A 17603-nucleotide genomic window follows, 5' to 3' on the forward strand; every position below is an offset into this window, starting at 1 on the left:
CACTCAGGTAGCTGGCTGTCTTTACCCCCAGTCCTCTGGATTCTCAGGCCCAGGCTGTGGTAGGGCTCTGTGACTGCCCTGGGCCCCCTCTTCTGGGTCCCAGGTCAACAGACCAGGCATCTCCCACTGCCCATCTCCAACCTCCAATCCACGCGACATCGGCACCTGTTTTTGGTGGGTTTTAAATACATACGTAAGCAGCCTTGTTATGTAAAATTCACTCTGCTACAATGCACACTCTGTGGGTCTAGTAATTCGGCATTGTGTAATGGTGTCCCCGCTGTCTAATTCCAGAACGTTTCATCATGCCTCAAACGAAACCCTGCACCCATTAGCGGTCTCTCCTCCTCCTCCCTCCCACCAGCTCCTGGCAACCGCTAATCCCCTTTCTGCGTCCATGGATCTGCCTCTATTGGACGCGTCCTGTGGACAGAGTCATACAGCATTTGGACTTTGGTGACGGCATCTTTCACTTGGCACAACATTTTTGAGGTCCATCCCTGGTGTGGCTGTGTAGACGATTCCATCGTATGGACCTAGCACTTGGTTCACTCATTCCCCCCTTGATGGACACTCGGGTGGTTTCCCTCTCTGGCCACCATGCATCGCGCTCCTAGGAACAATGACACACAGTTACTCCCCGTGAGCCTGGATCTTCATTTCCCATGCAGCCACACTTTGGGGTGGACTTGCTGGGTGGCACCGCCCGACTCTGCGTGGCAGCCATGCCAGGGGGGAGGATCCCACCACACCCCCCCCCAACGCTCGCCCTCGTCTGTCTGGCTGGCTTCAGCTGTCCTGGGGATGTGAAGGGGGACCTCTGTGGTCCTCTGGGTGCTGCTGACCAGGCGCCAAGCTCTGGGTTTGGCTGGTGAGGAACAGAGTGGAGGAGGGGGCGCCCCCTTTGCCATCAGTGCAACCAAGTTCAGAGTGAGGGAGAGACAGACGTGGCTCCGTTCCTACCACGGGTCCTGCAATGAAAGGGCTGACACCATCGGAGACATCCAAGGGGGGAAGACACGGTCTCTACTCTGAGGGACTCTTCTACCCTGAGGGATTTTTTTTTTTTTTGTACTGAAGATTGAAACCAGGAACCAAGGGTGCTTTTCCACTAGGCTCCATCCCTAGCCTTTTATTTTTTATTTTGAGACAGGGCCTCGATAAATTGCAGAGGCTGACCTCAAACTTGGGATCCTCCTGCCTCAGCCTCCCCAGTTGCTGGGATACCACACAGAATACTAAGGGACTCTCTTGATGAAGAATATAAGACCTTCACCTGCAGTATACCCACCCAGTCATCCAGCCACTTCCATTCATCTGTCTGTCCATTCACCCAATGATCATCCATCCAGCAAGCAAATGTTCAACCACAGGCTGGGGCCATGGCTCAGTGGTGGAGCGCTTGCCTAGCATGCATGAGGCACTGGGTTCGATCCTCAGCACCACATAATAATAAAGATATTGTGCCCACCTATAACGAAAAAATACTTTAAGAAAAATGTTCAACCACTAGTGCATCCAAACATCCACCTCCCCATTTACCCACCTACTCATCCTCTGCCTTCCCACCCATCTAGCCATTCATCTAACCAAACATCCACCCAGCCACCTATCTGTGCAATCATCCATCCATCCTTCACCAGCCAGTTAGCCAATCAAATCATCCATCCATCCATCACCAGCCAGTTAGCCAATCAAATCATCCATCCATCACCAGCCAGTTAGCCAATCAAATCATCCATCCATCCATCACCAGCCAGTTAGCCAATCAAATCATTCAGCCAGCCAACCGCTAACCAGTCGGCCAATCAAATCCTTGATCCATCAATCTATGCATTTTCCCATCCATTTATCCTCCATCTACCCAACCATCCAACCATCTGTCCATCCATTTACCTTTCCGTCTATCTGTCCATCTACTCATCCATCCTTCCAATAACCAGCCATTCACACACTAGCCCATGAAGCCCATGGACCATCTACCAGGGAACTGTCCTTCACACACTCCTCATGCACCCCCTCCCATCAGTCCAACCACTGAGCCCCCTGTCCTGCACACCAGAACTGGGACCCCAGTGTGGCTAAGTCCATTCAGGCAAGGAAGTGGACGTCCGCAGGATGGACACTCCAGGACACTGAGCGCTGAACACAGCCAGGAGGCACTTCCAAGCCAACTTCCTCCTCCCCTGGCGTCAGCGCCTTTGCTCTGGGATTGCCATCCTCCCACCAGCCACCACCCGGTGACTATGGGTCCTTCTTGGGACACGCATTTCCCACCACTTCCACCTTCTCAGAGGCAGATGCTCGTCAACCACCATCATTCAGATAAGGAAACCGAGGCGTGCAGGGGTGACATAGCTTTCCCAGGTGACACAGCGAGCTCCTGGGAGAACCCAGGCCTGCCGTTCCTTCCTGCAACCTGAGGCGTGTTTACGGGGTGCTGCTGCTGGGGGGACCGTGCTCCCCTGTCTCCGGGTGCAGGGAGGCCACAGGGGGTGAAAGGCTGAGTCCATGTAAATGATCACAGAGTCCTTCCCACCCCTGGCCAGCAGGGCTGTCCGGGCGCGTGGGGGCTGTGCCTCTGCCTGCACGGCCACCCCTCTCCCTTTGCTGACCACCACATCACCCTCTCAGCCTCCAGTCACAGCAAGGTCTCCCTCTTGACAGCTGTGAGACCCCTGCCTGCACCTCCGCAGCTATGGTGACCGCTTTGCCCAGTGTGCATCTCCACCAGCGGGAGGGACTGGCTCCCAGCACCCAGGAGGACACAAAGCACCCAGGAGGGTACTCAGCGGACACTGGCGGAAGGCTCGACCCCTCTGACATGTCTCTGACCTCTAGCCACTCCTTCCTGCTCTCTCCAGATGCCACTAACTCCTCCTGCTGTCCTGAGGGCCTCCACCCAACGGGCCCTGACGATTCCAGCACCTGAGACACCGAAGTTCATGGTTGACCTCAGCACGCACCCAGGACCAGGCCGGGCTAGACATTGGCGGTGGACGCCTAGAGGATCCCCCACCCCTCGCCTCCTCCCCAGAGCCTCCCTGAGGGGCGGCCTGTGTCGCAAATGCATGGAGGCTCCTCGCTGGCCTTCTCTGTGAGAGATGTGCCTGAGAGCAAGGTCCCCAGGACGGGAGGGGTTTAGCATGTGGCCCTAGCGGCTGGCCCAGGGCAGGATCCCACAGGGCCTCAGACATTGCAGAGGGAACCCATGAACGGATGGCCGGCCAGGCCGAGAGAGGCAGAGCCCCAGGCGAGGTGGCAGGCAGCTGGAGGATCTGGTTCCCTTGGACAAAGGCGGGCGCAGGGACAGGTGAATAAATCATGAAGGGCTGCAGAAGGGCAGGGCAGGACAGCTGACCTCATTCTGGGAGTTGAGGAGCAGGCAGGTCCAGGTGGTGAGTGAGCAGGGCGGGCGCAGGGCACAGGAGGCCGAGGGGCGGCCAGCCCCTGCACTCTTCCCCTGGAGGAGCAGGAGGCCGTGGCCAGCAGCGGGTGGAGGCCACTGAGACTCGGGGGACACACAGAGATGGTGGCAGGGCTGGGGTGGAGGGTGAGTGGGACACAGAACCGGGGGCCCTGGGCCAGAGGGGTGGACGCAGGACAGGTGGGAGAAGGAGGCCATATCAGATGGGAAGGCACGGACCCAGGTCTGCAGGGCCTGGGTGGAGCCCGGGGGCAGCCAGAAGCCCACCTGAGGCCTGGGGGGCGGCAACGTGGGAGGAGCAGGAGTTCCAGGAGGGCTTGTGCCAGGCCACCAGGCCGGGGAGGGAGCCGGGCCTCCGAGGCATGGACTCAACTAGCCACGGAGGGAGGACACTGGGAAGCCACTGAGCCACCCACCCACAGGACAAGGAGACAGCAAGGCCCAGAGGAGGTGCCAGCCCCAGGTCATGGACCCGCCCCAGGGCCCAGCGGCCAGCAGCACCCCTTCGGAGGACCCCAGCCCCACTGCAGGCACCGCAGGGCCCAGCCAGGCCCCTGCCAGCCCAGCAGCCAGCAGGAGGGCGCTCCTCCGGGAGCTTGAGGCCCAGGTGCAGGCGGCCTACGGGCAGGTAAGGGGGCACCGTCCTTGACTGAGGGAGCACGGGGACCCTAAGCCTCCAGGGAGATCCCTGTAGAACAGACCCAAGGCCAGGGCCAGGAAGAGACCAGGACGCACATGGCCAGAGGAGTCAGGAGGTCAGCAGAGGCCAAGGGAGCCTCTCCCTACCCTGTCCACACTGAGCGGCCACCCCCAGCACTCAGCCCCTTCAGCCCGGGGACCAGGGCCAGGGCTGACCCAGGCGACGGGCACGAAGGCAGGCCAGAGGCTGTCTCGGGAAACAGTGGCCCTGCAGCTGGGGCCGCGGGCTTCCTGGGCTGGGCCAAAGTGGCCTCCTCTCTCTTGAGAGCTGGCGGGATTTAGCTACTGTCCCGAGGGAGAGGGTGCCCGGACCCTGGGCACCTGGGAGCCCGCTTCCTCCTCCCAGACCCCCCAAGACATGAAGCTTCTCCTGATGGGAGAAGTCAGGGGCAGGTGGGAGGAGCGGGGCCCGGGCAGACCCTCAGGGCCAGCAGAGCCAGGCTGCGCCTTCCAGGGGGCCTTGGGCCCCAAGTGGCCCCCCTGCCTTGGAGATGCTCAGAGATAATCCTGGATTAGGACCCAAGCCCCGGGCCCAGGCCCCCCGCCTGCCCACCCGCCCCATCTTCCCCACAAAACCCTGGGAAAATCCCTCGGTGCTCTGGGCTGTCGCTGGGAGCGGCTGAGGCTGGCAGGACCCGCAGCTCCCGCCGGGACACAGCCCCGGCATGGTTCAGGGGCCCATGGGAAACTGTGCCAAGCGGCCCCGGCGCCGGGGGCCTAAGGTAGGAGGCCGACGGGGAGAAGCTGGGCCAGGCGCCGGGGTGGCCCTGAGGGCGCAGGTGGCGGGCCAGGGTCTGTGGGGCGGGCTGGAGTGAAAGGTGGGGACGGAGGGGATGTCTGCTCACCACCCTCAAGTGTCATTTTCTCCTGGACCACCCCAGGCTTGGCCCACTCCGGGTGGCCCACGCGGGCTGCTGGCTCCGGCTGCGGCCCTGCTCTCCGCTAGCCGGGCATGGCCAGTGTGGCCCAGAGCTGGCACCCGGGTCTCCTTTCCCCAATGAACCATTGCCAAGTCCCTTGCCTTTCCTGGGCCTCAGTCTGCCAGCTGAGCAGCTGGGGACAGACGTGCCCAGACCAGAGGGTGGAAGGGCAAGGCTCCTGCGCGCCCTGGGCCCCTGCCCACTGCCTGGCGCTGGGTTCCAAAGGCGGACCTGAGGCTTGGGGAGGAGCCACCAGGCCACTGCCCCAGCTTACGGCCGGCTCTGCTGCAGGACCCCTGGCAGTGGCCTGGCTTCCCGCTAGGGAGCTCCCAGCCCGGCCCTGGCTCCAGTCCAGAGGAGCCCGGCAGTGCCCAGGGCTACTCGGTGCTCGGCAGCCTGGTGGGGTCGGCCTGCATCTTCCTCCGGCCCAGCATCGCCGCCACCCAACTCGTATGTACGGCCGCGGCCGCCAGCCCAACGCCCTTGGCTCTGAACGGGAGAGAGGACGGATGCAGGGTGTCATCAAAGCAAACACATGGCACTCCAGGGGTGGGGTGGGGGCAGAGGGCAGCGCCAGGAACAGAGAAGAGCTGGAACACCGGAGGAAAGAGACCCGGTGGGCGGCGGGGGCGGGGACCCAGAGAGGCAGCCCCCCGAGGCAGGGAGCATCCCGGTGTGAGCACTTGCTTGGCTCGTGCCAGGCCCTGAGTCCCATCCCCAGGATTGAGAGAAAAAGAGAGGAGGAGGAGGAGGAGGAAGGGCGACCCACCCGGGCGAGCTGGCAGAGTGGCCAGGCCGAGAACAAGACACAGTGACACTGATGCCAGCAGGGTCACACCGGAGCCTCTACCTGATGCACCTCTGCCCAAAGGAGCCCCCAATGGGGTGGTGACCTAGGGAGGCCCTAGGTACAACCTGGGCGGGAGGCAGGGAGAGGGCACCAGGAGGCCCCGGGGTCTGCTGTGGGGTGTCCTGGGTGGGCACCCAGGGACAGGAAGGAAAGGAGCAGCCGCTGGGTGGTCCAGGGAACGCCTAACCCATCTGTGTCCCCCAGGACCGGGAGCTGCGGCCCGAGGAGATTGAAGGTAAAGGTTTGAGAAGGGAGGGGGCTGGGGTGCACAGGCAGGGCACCAGGCGGGGACCCCAGCAGTCTCCAGGAGGAGCCAGGAGCAGGAGGGAGGCCAGGGGGACAGGTCTGAGGAAGTGGGGGGCAGGTTGAGCAGGGAGAGGTGGCAGGCAGACCCCCCTCTAGCCGGCAGGTCCCTGGTCTGCTAACACCTCTGGGTGGGCTCTGGGGAACATGGCAGCCTGGGATTTGGAGCAGAGAGTGTTCCAGAATGAGGGTCTGTCTGCGTCTTCCTTTCTCCTTCCCTTTCTCAACCACTGACCTACACCCCCCAGTCCTGTGAAACTTTTACTTAATTTTTTTCTTATTTGGTACTTGGGATTGAACCCAGGGTACTTTACTACTGAGCCATATCCCCAGCCTTTTTTATTTTTTATTTTGAGACAGGGTTTCGCTAAGTTGCTGAGGCTGGTCTTGAACCTCCTCCTGCCTCAGCCTCCCAAGTCGCTGGGATTACAGGTGTGCGCCACCATGCCTGGCACTTCCTTTCTTTTTTTATTCACTGCTACATCCCTAGTGCCCAGAGCAGACCCTGGCATATAGAAGATGCTCCTTCAATATTCACTGAAAGAAGAACTTTTTAACAAACAGCTTGTGCAAAGTTCCTGAGGCAGCAAATGGGAACTGACGTTTGGAAGGAGGGAATGATTGGACCAGGGGAGGAGAAGGGGCTGATCCAGGCTAGGATGCAGCGGGAGCGAAGGAGGGACTAACCCCACCCTGCCCGGCAGAGCTGCAGGCCGCCTTCCAGGAGTTTGACCGAGACCGGGACGGCTACATCGGCTACCGGGAGCTGGGTGCCTGCATGCGGACCCTGGGCTACATGCCCACGGAGATGGAGCTCATCGAGATCTCGCAGCAAATCAGTACGTGCTTCAAACCTGCCCCATCCCTAGTTCTCCAGACACCCTGCCAGGACCAGGGTGACCGTGCAGGCTGTCCCCAGAGCCCAGGGGCTAGGTTGTTCTCGAAGCAAGCATTCTGCCTCCCCCAAATCTACCACCCTCCAAGAGAGGTGGGGCAAGGCCAGGGCTGTCCTCCACAGAGAGGGAGACAGTGTGAGGCCCCAGAGCGGCTCAGGGCGCCAAGACCTGAGCGACGTCAGGAAATGGAGGGGCGAGGAGCGTCCAGGGAGCTCTAAACAGTGGCTCTCCTCTTGGCCAAACCCATGCCTCAGTTAGAGGCTGATGCCAGGAAACAGAGGGGGAAGGACCCATTTCTGAGGCTGGGATGAGGGCCGGGGGCCGAGGCTGGGGTCTCTAGCAGGTGGGTGTGACCCCCCAGGTGGCGGGAAAGTGGACTTCGAGGACTTTGTGGAGCTGATGGGCCCCAAGCTGCTGGCAGAGACGGCAGACATGATTGGCGTCCGGGAGCTCCGGGATGCCTTCCGGGAGGTGGGCCTGGGGCTGGGGGGCTGGGCTGCGCGAGTCGGGGGCTGAGCAGGGCAGACCCAGTCGGTGACCCCAGGCCATGACCAATGCGCCACAGTTCGACACCAACGGGGACGGCTGCATCAGCGTCGGGGAGCTCCGGGCGGCCCTCAAGGTCCTGCTGGGGGAGCGCCTCAGCCAGCGGGAGGTGGACGAAATCCTGCAGGACATCGACCTCAACGGGGACGGCCTGGTGGACTTTGAAGGTACAGCCTGACACACTTAGCAGCGCAGGCCCTGGAAGGTTCTTAAGAGATCAAGGACAAAGGGAGTGTCATCGCATGTGCCAGACCCTGCACCGAGCACACCCTTGTCCCTCCTGGTCAATCATTACTGAGAACCCAGGAGGAAGGGACTCTGTCATCCCCCAGGCAGGAGAGTCAACTCTCAGGGAAGCCTGGGAGCTTAGCCAAAGAAACAAAGGAGCCAACACTGGAATCTGGGCAACGGATTTTGAACCCAATACTTACCATATAAAGGAAAAACAAAGCTTGCGTAATAATCAGAAGCCAAGGAACATTACTATGTAGAAATGCAGTCTCCAGGGGCTGAGGATGTAGCTCAGCTGGTAGAGGGCTTGCCTTGTATGCATCAAGGCCCTGGGTTGAATCCCCAGCACCACCACCAAAGAAAAATAAAAATAAAAGCACTCTTCAAAGTTGCTCCTGAGTTTCCTAGTGGCCAAAGCAAAAAAGAAAAAAGGTTCAGTTGCAAGAACTTTTTTGTCTATAAGACAAAGTTCCCTGTTCCTGGTCCTAAGGCTTATTCCCCATCTGATCCAGGGATCCCACTCTGGCCCACCCCAAGGTAGGCTTGTTGGCCTCACCCTCAGTGGGGTCAGAGGAGGACCTAAAACCTTGGCTTTGCCCTGGCAGAATTTGTGCGAATGATGTCTCGCTGAGCCTGTGCAGAAGCTGCAGGAAGCAGACAGGACACGAGGACCTCAGCCTCTGCCTGCCAGCGGGTTCCTTGAAGCCCATGTGGACAGCTGCGCCCGGCTCCTGCCTGTGGGTGCCCTTGTCTGTCTTCGGCCCTCCCCCCATGTTTGCCTGACAATAAAGCCTCTTCAAGCCAGGGAGATGGCTCTGACCCCTTGCTTGCTTATCTGGGGGGCCCCAGTGTTTGGCCCCGAAGAGCTGAGCCCTGGGCTGTCCTCTTGGGCCACAAGCCCCCTTGATTGTGAGCGGCAGGCGGGTGGGGACCCTCTCTCCCTCCTCTCTGGATCACGGGACTGCTTGTGCAGGTCAGGTGTGTGTTGGCCTCCAGTGTCTTCCGCTTATCCCGAGCGGGGATCCAGCGGCAGGGCTCTTCCCAAGCTCCATCCCAGTACTCCTGCAGCAGCCTGGGGCAGGCCGTGCTCAGAGGCCCCTCCAGAGCTTGGCCTTTGGCTTCAGGAGTGAGCAAGCTCGCTTACCCCCGCCTTGCCCTTCCTCACAGCCCCAGTTCCTCTCAGCTCTGCCTCTGGGGGATCCACAGACGCACCTCACTTCAAGCCTGGCCCAGACTTCAAAGCCATACCTTCCCAACTGAGGCAGCTGAGAGGCCGGGCGTCTTTGTCCATTCCTGCTGCTGTAACAAAATCCCTTAGATGGGCACTTTATACACAGCATGAAGACAGCGCTCATGGTTCTGGAGGCTGGGAAGTCTGAGGTCAAAGCCCAGGCAGATTGGCTCCACCTGCGCCAGGATGGCGCCTGGGCGCTGCTTCCTCTGGGGGTGCTGAACATTATATCCTCAGGTGGAGAAGAGCAGAAGGAGCAAAATGCCTACCCAGTCCCCTGCAGACCTAATCCCATCCACAAGGCAGAGGCTTCTGGGCTAATGGCCTCCTGCAGGGCCCTCCTCCTGATGCTGTTGCACTGGGGATTCAGTTTCAATGTGAGTTTTGGAATCCACATTCCAAATCACAGCATTGCACCTAAGTGTCTTGTCAGGAGTCCTGCAGCCCCACCACCCTCTCTCTCCACGCTCTGCTGGATTGTTCTGTCCTACTTATCTTTGCCACATCCTGTTCAGGACCTGGCCATGACCCACCCCCTCATTGTGCCCAGGATAACCCAGCTCCATTGCCTGGACCAGAGGGCTCCAGGAGCATGAGGGACACACAGTGATGATGAAGGATCCAGGCCCAGGGACTCTAAAGCCACAATGCCAACCAGGGAGGGGCCCTGGGACAAGTCTCAGCCTAGGACAGGTCAGGTGAGGGTACACCCAGGACGGATCTCTGCCTCTTCCAGCTGCAGGAAAGACCTGGTCTGCTGGGAGGGAGAACAAGCCCTAACCTTCGATCAAAGGCTGGGAGCTCTCAGCGCCCTGGTACTTACACCAAGGCCCTGGGCCAGAGCAGGCAGCCAGCCACCAGTGCCCTGCCCAGCCCAGAGCACAGACGCTGAGGTGCCAGGACTGGCTGCAGCTGCCCTAGCACCACTCGCCTGGTAGATCCCAATTAATTCTTAATCCTCAATTAGGCAATCCCTCCTGCCAAGCTGGCGGCCTGGGGACAAGTGTGAGTTGCCCCAGCCAGTGGCTTCTCTGGGAGCCTCACAGCTGGCACAGATGGTATCACTGCCCAAGATGATGTCCCTGCAGGACTGGAGGTAGTGATGGATAGGAGTCAGGGGAGCGCACAGCCCACTCAGGCTCAGCTGGCAGGCCCTGTGGTTGGGCCACAGAGGTCCCTGGGTGGTTTTCATCTGGTTCAGTATGTCTGCTGCACTGGAAGTACCCTCATACCTGCCTCCCTAAAGGGCTTTATTCCAGAAGGTCCCAACAGACAACAGCTGGAGCAAGGATCAGGGCCAGGCAAGGAACAGCAGGCAGGCTGACCAGGATGAGCCAAGTGCCCCTTCCCACTGGCCATTGCCAGCAAGAGCAGGCCCAAGCTATCCAAGCTGATTTCCAGACTCTGTAAATTCAGAGGTTTACATTAAATCCACTGTAAGTATTTTAAGAGTAGCGTGCATTCAGTAGGTGTGTAAATCTTAAATGTACAGCTGAGTGTATGTCTCCTTGGGTGTAACCATCATCCAGGTCGCATATTATGTCCACTTGTTGTATTTAAGAATAGCTTCAGGCTCAGGGAATCATTGTGAAGATGGTGCAGACTTGCCTGTGTACCCCACATTTAGCATCCTCTATGTATTTATTCAGGGTTCTCCAGAGGAAGAGAACAAATAGGAAAGACAGACAGACATCTGTTTATCAATCAGTGGATGAATAGGTAGATACAGAAAAAGACAGATATCCTGTGAAGGAGAGGATCATGGGTACCAAGCACAGTTAGACAGAATAAAAGGAACGAGTTTGATGTTCTGCAGCACATCGGCGTGGCTTTAGCTCATGCTAACCCACCATAGAGTCTAAGAAGATCCAACATAAAGAGATGAGGAGGAGCTGGGCGCAGGGTGCACACCTGTAATCCCAGCAACTCAGGAGGCTGAGACAAAAGGATTGCAAATTCAAGACCAGCCTCAGCAACTTAGTGAGGCCCTCAGCAAATAAAAAATAAATAAAAAATAAAATGGCCTGGGGATGTGGCTCAGTGGCTAAGTACCCTGTGTGCAATCCCTGATAGAAAAAGAGGAGAAAAAGAAATGAGGAGAGGAAAAACAATGTTAGACTGATTTAATCAGTGTGTGCCATATGCATTTGTGGAAATATCATGCTAAAATCCATTAATATGTTAATAAATATATGACAAGCAAACAAAATAATTTGTATAAAAAAGGTTAGCTGGGCTGGGGTTGCGGCTCAGTGGCAGAGCACTTGCCTAGCGTGTGTGAGACACTGGGTTCAATCCCCAGCACCACATAAAAATAAACAAATAGATAAAGATATTGTGTCCATGTACAATTAAAAAATATTTTTTTAAAAAAGTTAGCTGCCCCTCAGCTGCTCTTCAGCTGACTCCTGTATCCCTCTGTCCTCCCTGACACTGGATATGTATTTGTTTCTTTTAGCACTTTCTTACTTCCTGGTCTTGCTAGACGCTCCAGGCTCCTCTTCTGTATTTCCTACCATTTTTACCAGGGTTCACATTTCTGGAGAATGGTTAGAAACCAAGGTCTGGCCACAGCCCAAGTTGCTTGTTGCTTCTGGGCTGGGGGTGCTGCTTGCATCTCCACCTTCTCAGCTGATGGAGCGAGGAGACGTGGGTGTGTATACTACCCCGTTTATATATTCATGAAGATTTCTGAATGAAAGCCACTGGATCTATATTAAGCTACATGGGAGTTCACACGATGCCTCCAACCCCGATCCATTTCACATGGAACCTTCGAGCCTTTCCCCTTGCTTATCTGTAGCTTTTCATGCCAACGGGAGAAACCTGACTCCCACCACCCAGCTTCTATTCGCTGGGTTGTTCAACACGGGCGCACATGTGCACTGGTCTCGGCATCGTTGAGCTACAGGCCTTCAAATAACATTGTGTCAGCGAAATCCCCGTGCGCAGGTGCAGTTCCTCCTCCTTCAGCCTCCCAGATTCCACTCATTTCCAGGCCAGTCCCTGTTCCCCACCTGCCTTGGTGAGGTTCCCTTGTAATTTATAATTATTTGGTCATACTCCATACTGCATCCTGGGGTCCACCGACCTCCTAGATGATTCTTTAACATTCGCATGAATTAGAGTCCACTCACTGACAGATGCTTATTGTCTTCTCTTACCCATTACAGGCCCATATGCAATCGTTTCACTCCCTTAAAAAAAATGCCCTGACCTTTACCTATTCAATGGCACCTCCCCACTCCAGCGGGCAACCAGTGATCTGTTAACGTTCTGTACCACTTTCCCTTTTCCAGGATGTTCTATGATTGGAACCTTACAGTATGTGGCTTTATCAAACTGGCTTCTCTCACTTACTATACAGTGGTAAAGTGCTTGCCTGAAATACATGAGGCTCTGGGTTCAAATCCAGACCCCCCCCCACACACACACACAGAAAGATTTATCTATGTCTTTTTATGGTGAAAAGGTGATTTCTTTTATGACTGAATAATAGTCCATTGTACGGCTATGTCACAGTTTATTTACCTGCTCATCCATCAGAGATGGGCTATAGTTTGAATCCTGCATGTCCTCCAAAGGTGTATGTGTAGAAGGCTTGATCTCCAGCCTGTGGTGCCATTGGGATTTGGTGGAACCTTCAGGAGGTGGGACCTGGTGGGGGAAGAGATGCATCACTAGCACCTCCTCTTCCTCTCTGGTCACCTCCCAGCCATCCTGAGGTAAACCAGCCTCTACCATGTAGATGTGCCCAGTCACAATGTACTTCTTCAACACCAAGCAACCATGGACTAAACCTCTGAGACCATGAGACAAAAATGAATCTTTTCTCCCTCAAAGTTGATTTTCTCAGGTATTTGGTCATAGGATGTGAAGCTGACTAGCACAAAGGCATCCAGGTTGCCTCTGGTTTTGGAGATTATAAAACTGCTACATTCGTTCACATGTGGGGACATACATTTCCCAGTTGGTTGGTTAATAAGCAGGCACACAATTGCTGGATGAGAGTAAGAATGTGTTGAATCTTGGAAGAAACCACCAACTGTCTTCCCAGGTGGCTGAAGATAAACAAGAGTTCCATGGCTTCGCGTCCTTGCCAGCAATTGGTGTGGTCAGACTCTGGACTTGGCCATTCTGACAAGTGTGCAGGGGTGTCTCCTGCTGTCCATCCATTCACTGTTCTATGAAACTTTTCAAATATTTAGTAAATTGAAATAGTTATTCAGAGATACAATGTTGGCCACTACTATAAAGTTTTAGATCATTGAAAAGCCCAACAAGCCCATGTGCAGGCTGAACTGAGCCTGTGGACTCAAAAACAAATTTTTGTTGTCTTCGCTTCTGATTTGGAGGTTGTCATGCTGAACGTTTCCAAAAATGCAGGAGAGAGGCTGAGAGGAGAGAGGACCCCCTGAAGCCTTGGCCGGGAGCTTGCACTATCTCCCCCCAGGTGGACAGGGTCCTCTCCCTGGGACAGACCCCAGATGTCACTTCCAACCTCCCTCAAGGATCTCTGCTCCTCCTGCCACATGGCCCAGCCTCTAAGCAGAGATAGTACAAGGTTCAGCCCCACCTCACCTCCCAAGCAAACCTTCTTTCCCAAAGATGGGTGTTAAGGACTGAATGTCCCCTAAGTTCATATGCTAAAGCCCTAGTCCCCAATGTGGCTATATTGGAAATGGGCCTCTAAGGAAGTAATTAAAGTCAAAGAGATCACAGAATAGGAATCTCATGTCTTTACAAGAAGAGACATCAGAGATCACTCTCTCTTTGCACCAAGAAAAGGTCATGTGAGGACAGAGTCTTCAGAAACCCAAAATGATGGTGGCCTGAAATTGAACTTTCAATCTCCAGAACTCTGAGAAAATAAATTTTTGTTGTTTAAACCACCCACTGGGTGGTATTTGCTTTTGTCTATGTATTTATCAGCCCCAACAGACTAATATGAAGGACAATGGAGAAAACAGGAAGGACTAAGGTTTGGAACTGGAATACACTTGGTATTCCACAGGAGTTCCTCTTCACTCCCTGCCATAGCCATCTCCTGCAGAGAGCAGGCTCGGTGCACTGGTGGGCAGTGGAAGATCTTGGGTGACACATTAACAATTCTTAACAGTAATATAATTTGAATATGCATTAGAGAACTATAAAGAGCATATTGAGTACACGATTAAGTGGACATTATTGTTTTTCCTTTTTGAGGTTTTTAAAAAGTACTTGATTTAAAGGAAATATCAACTAGATAGCAAGGCCCCCCGAGGGAGTTTCATGATTGGCTGAAGCTAGGGAAGCACAAGATGGGTGACAAGCTTGGCTTCCTCATGCTGTTATCTCTACTTCTCTTCCCACTTCCCAATTAACCCTCCAGGGAAAAAGTGACTCCGGCTCAGGCGCTGGAACCTCTGAACTTCAAACAGGGCAGTTCCTCCACTTGGAATGCCCCCCCAGTCTCTGCCCACACTCTCACCCAGCCAAACGCCATCTCCACTGGGAAGATTTCTGTGATGTCACTAAGCAGTCCCCTTTAAATTCCAATGCACCCCGTCCTGGTCTCCACTGTGGTCAGTCTTACTACAATGTGTGTCTTTGCTTCCTTAGGTCCCCCAAAACAGGAGATCCCAGGGGCAGGAGGCCGTAGCTAGTTCATTTCTGTATCTTCTTTCAGGACAAGAGGGCATGGAGGAGGAAGTCGGAAAATGTTTGCCAGACAGATGAAGGAACACATGTCCTGAGGATGAAGGAAATCTGCAGAGAAGGGGACATGAGGATACATAAGGTCAGAGCGGTCTGGGGAGGAGCCGGCTTAGTGGGTGCAGGAGGGTCTGAGATCTAGGTTTGGGAGGAGTAGGATCTGAGAGGGAGGGAAAGGAAAAAGGGGAATAAAACAAGCGCCTTATAAATATCCATTTAATCTACACAACCGCCCTATACGGATGGGGAAACTGAGGCATGCTAAGGCAAGCAACTTGCCCAGGGGGAGCCGCCAGTGGACGCAGTAGGTGCTCTTCTCCTCCTTCGGCCCAGAGCCTGGCACACGTAGGCATACCACTGAAGGTAACTGCCGAGGAAGAGGCGCGGGGCCTCTGGGGTGCGGGATGAAGGGCCTTTGAGGCAGCCCTTGGACCTAACAGCAGCCTGGACCTGAGGACTGACCAATCCCGGGAAGAGCCAAAAGAGGCGGCGTTGGTGAAGGACCCGTTGCCATAGGAACAAAAGAAGGCCTGAGGCGGGCGCATGCGCAGACCAGAGAACGGGTGCTGAACCGGTGAAAGGTGACGTAAAAGCGCGCGGGGTGGGGCGCAGGGCTCGGAACGTCAAAGCCCCGCGTCCTTCGGCACCCGGAGAGAAGGGAAGGCACGCGCGACGGCGACGACCGCAGCTCCGGCCGGACCGAGACCGGGCGGTGCGGAGCGGACGCGCAAGGCGACGCGAGCAAGGCGGGAGGGCGGCGCCCGCGTCCGAGAAGACCCCCTCGTCACGAACCGCGGCTGCCGGGACCCCGGTCCCCGCTTCCGAGGCCCCGCCTCTCGGGTCTTGGGACTAATCGGATTGAGAGCGCGCCGGCCGGGGCCGCGAACTCGCCAATTGCGAAGGGAGGCAGCCACCGCCCAATCCGGAGCAGACAGGTGCGAGGTCCGGAAGGCACAAACCAATCGGCTGTAGTTGCGACCTGTGGGGGCAGGCCTCGGCCAATAAGGAGGCTCGAGTGACGTCTTTGAGCGCCAATAGGGAGTGACGGAGCTTGCGTGCCCGCCCACCCTTCCGGCCGGAGCTCTATTTACCAGGGGCGTGCAGCGCGTCTGCCAATCGGAGCGCGGCTGAGCGGCCCGGCAGCCAACCCCGGAGGAGCGGCCGGCTGGCGTCCGCCGCACCCAGGAGTTGGGGATGTCCTACAAACCCATCGCTCCCGCCCCCAGCAGCACCCCCGGCTCCAGCACCCCTGGGCCAGGCACCCCGGTACCTACAGGTGAGGATCCAGCTCCACCCCTGCTCGCCTACCGGGGCTGTCGAGGTCTTGAAGAGAAGACGGCCTGAGTTCTACAATACTGGGCCTGCCGCCTATAGCCTCGCTGAGCCTCAGTTTGCTGGCCTGTGAAGTGGGCGTGGTCACGTAAGGGCTTGTAGGTGGAGCGCAGGGGGAGGGGTGTGTTCCTGAAGTTGATCTGCCTGGAATGAAGCGTCCCTTTGGAGGGAGTCGGGCGAACCCGGTCCGGGGTTTGGAAAGCTGGGAGGCGTCGTTCCTGTCCCCGCGCTGACCTCTTACTCGCACCTGTTGCAGCCGGAAGTGTTCCATCGCCGTCGGGCTCAGTGCCAGGAGCCGCTGCCCCTTTCAGACCACTCTTTAATGACTTTGGACCTCCCTCCATGGGCTATGTGCAGGTGAGTGTGGCCGAATGCTTGTTTATGGATGAGGACTGGAGGCCCACCCGGGGCCTGAGCTCACTGCCCTGTTCTCTTTTGATATAGACGATGAAGCCACCTGGTACCCAGGGCTCTCAGAGCACCTATACGGACCTGCTATCCGTCATAGAGGAGATGGGTAAAGAGATTCGGCCCACCTATGCTGGGAGCAAGAGCGCCATGGAGCGCCTGAAAAGAGGTAAGTGAGGCCAGGCCCACCCTGTCAAGGCGGCAGTCACTGGATAGTCCCTCATCGGTAGGGAAGGAACGACATCTGGAGTCAGTACAGGACACTTGAGCCAAGTATCACTAACCAGAGAGGTGTTTGAATTGAATTGAAATTGAGTCAATTTGTAGGAAAGTGCCTGGAAATTTGTGTTTCAACAGGGTTAATTTGAGGATTAGCCAAACCTGTAATCTCATCCAGCCCCTCCTTAGATTTAAGATTCTCTGGCTGAAACAAAAGGGGGTGGGGAGGGAGGGGGTCTTCCTGAGGGTGGGGTGGGGCTGTGGGGAGCCACTGAGATCCTGTATGTTACCTCTGCATCCTCACTCATCCCACCCCAGGCATCATCCATGCCCGGGCCCTGGTCAGAGAGTGCCTGGCAGAGACAGAGAGAAACGCTCGCACGTAACAGGAAGCACCTTGGCCTCAGCGTCTGGACCTTTCCGGCCACTGCAGAGCACCTGCTTCTCCCTGGCCTTTGCCCCAAGTTGCACCTCCTATCCTGGGCTTCCTGTCTTGTCCCTTGGTGGGTGCCCTCCAGGAACCAGGGATCGACTTTCACTCCAGTGGGCAACGCTAACTGGGCTCCTCCCCCTGCAAGAGTTAGCTGCCAGGTCACTGTGAGTCCCACCCACGACCTGCCAGCAGCAGTGTTGGTCCCACTGGAGCGTTCTCCTTTCTTGGCCCCCATTACTCTGCACTTACTTCTCACCACTTTGTCCCAGGCCTTCTCTTCCAGAAGGAGCTTAGAAGGCCTGTCACCTCCCTGCCTTGTCTCTGGGGCCATATTGACTCTTTTCTCAGTGTATCTTTTGCTAAATATGCCCTTTTTATATAAATAAAAAGATGATTTGGAGTTGTTCTCTCAGC

The 17603-nt window shown here is 56.4% G+C and overlaps 2 protein-coding genes and 1 long non-coding RNA gene across 8 annotated transcripts; 2 read left to right on the forward strand and 1 right to left on the reverse strand.

The window, feature by feature from the left end:
- The first annotated feature begins 3380 nt into the window (after nt 1-3380).
- On the forward strand, nt 3381-8680 carry Cabp2 (calcium binding protein 2). Of its 3 annotated transcripts, none has more exons than XM_021731739.3 (7): nt 3381-3398; nt 3850-4055; nt 6101-6131; nt 6904-7038; nt 7457-7566; nt 7661-7808; nt 8478-8680. In XM_021731739.3, exons 2-7 carry the CDS (start codon nt 3894-3896, stop codon nt 8501-8503), a joined length of 612 nt encoding a protein of 203 aa, XP_021587414.1. In that variant the 5' UTR covers nt 3381-3398; nt 3850-3893; the 3' UTR covers nt 8504-8680. The 3 variants fall into 3 exon arrangements, with proteins under 3 accessions (XP_021587414.1, XP_005333393.1, XP_005333395.1); XM_005333336.4 differs by lacking the exons at nt 3381-3398; nt 3850-4055 and adding exons at nt 4701-4848; nt 5338-5496; XM_005333338.4 differs by lacking the exons at nt 3381-3398; nt 3850-4055 and adding an exon at nt 4701-4848.
- Nucleotides 6645-15418, reverse strand: LOC120889520 (uncharacterized). 3 transcript variants are annotated; one of them, XR_013437391.1, is made up of 5 exons: nt 15077-15418; nt 14574-14851; nt 12635-12760; nt 8073-8276; nt 6645-7849 (listed from the first exon to the last, which is right to left on the reverse strand). It is a non-coding gene; the product is annotated as an uncharacterized LOC120889520 (long non-coding RNA). The 3 variants fall into 3 exon arrangements; XR_013437390.1 differs by having other exon boundaries at nt 9121-12760; XR_013437389.1 differs by lacking the exons at nt 6645-7849; nt 8073-8276; nt 12635-12760 and having other exon boundaries at nt 12907-14851.
- A 518-nt stretch (nt 15419-15936) lies between these two features.
- Nucleotides 15937-17601, forward strand: Cdk2ap2 (cyclin dependent kinase 2 associated protein 2). Of its 2 annotated transcripts, none has more exons than XM_005333339.4 (4): nt 15937-16073; nt 16386-16486; nt 16574-16706; nt 17075-17601. In XM_005333339.4, exons 1-4 carry the CDS (start codon nt 15992-15994, stop codon nt 17140-17142), a joined length of 384 nt encoding a protein of 127 aa, XP_005333396.1. In that variant the 5' UTR covers nt 15937-15991; the 3' UTR covers nt 17143-17601. The 2 variants fall into 2 exon arrangements, with proteins under 2 accessions (XP_005333396.1, XP_021587416.1); XM_021731741.3 differs by lacking the exon at nt 15937-16073 and adding an exon at nt 16080-16217.
- The last annotated feature ends 2 nt before the right edge of the window (nt 17602-17603 follow it).

This window comes from Ictidomys tridecemlineatus, chromosome 4 (genome assembly GCF_052094955.1).
Source record: "Ictidomys tridecemlineatus isolate mIctTri1 chromosome 4, mIctTri1.hap1, whole genome shotgun sequence".
NCBI lineage: Eukaryota > Metazoa > Chordata > Mammalia > Rodentia > Sciuridae > Ictidomys > Ictidomys tridecemlineatus.

Bases quoted from the DNA above. Each gene is read 5' to 3' on its own strand.
- Cabp2 (XM_005333336.4), top strand. From the start codon at position 4,792: ATGGTTCAGGGGCCCATGGGAAACTGTGCCAAGCGGCCCCGGCGCCGG. The intron at 4,849-5,337 runs GTAGGAGGCCGA...GCTCTGCTGCAG, and splicing joins CCCGGCGCCGGGGGCCTAAG to GACCCCTGGCAGTGGCCTGG. The intron at 7,567-7,660 runs GTGGGCCTGGGG...AATGCGCCACAG, and splicing joins TCCGGGATGCCTTCCGGGAG to TTCGACACCAACGGGGACGG.
- Cdk2ap2 (XM_005333339.4), top strand. From the start codon at position 15,992: ATGTCCTACAAACCCATCGCTCCCGCCCCCAGCAGCACCCCCGGCTCC. The intron at 16,074-16,385 runs GTGAGGATCCAG...CACCTGTTGCAG, and splicing joins AGGCACCCCGGTACCTACAG to CCGGAAGTGTTCCATCGCCG. The intron at 16,487-16,573 runs GTGAGTGTGGCC...CTTTTGATATAG, and splicing joins CCTCCATGGGCTATGTGCAG to ACGATGAAGCCACCTGGTAC.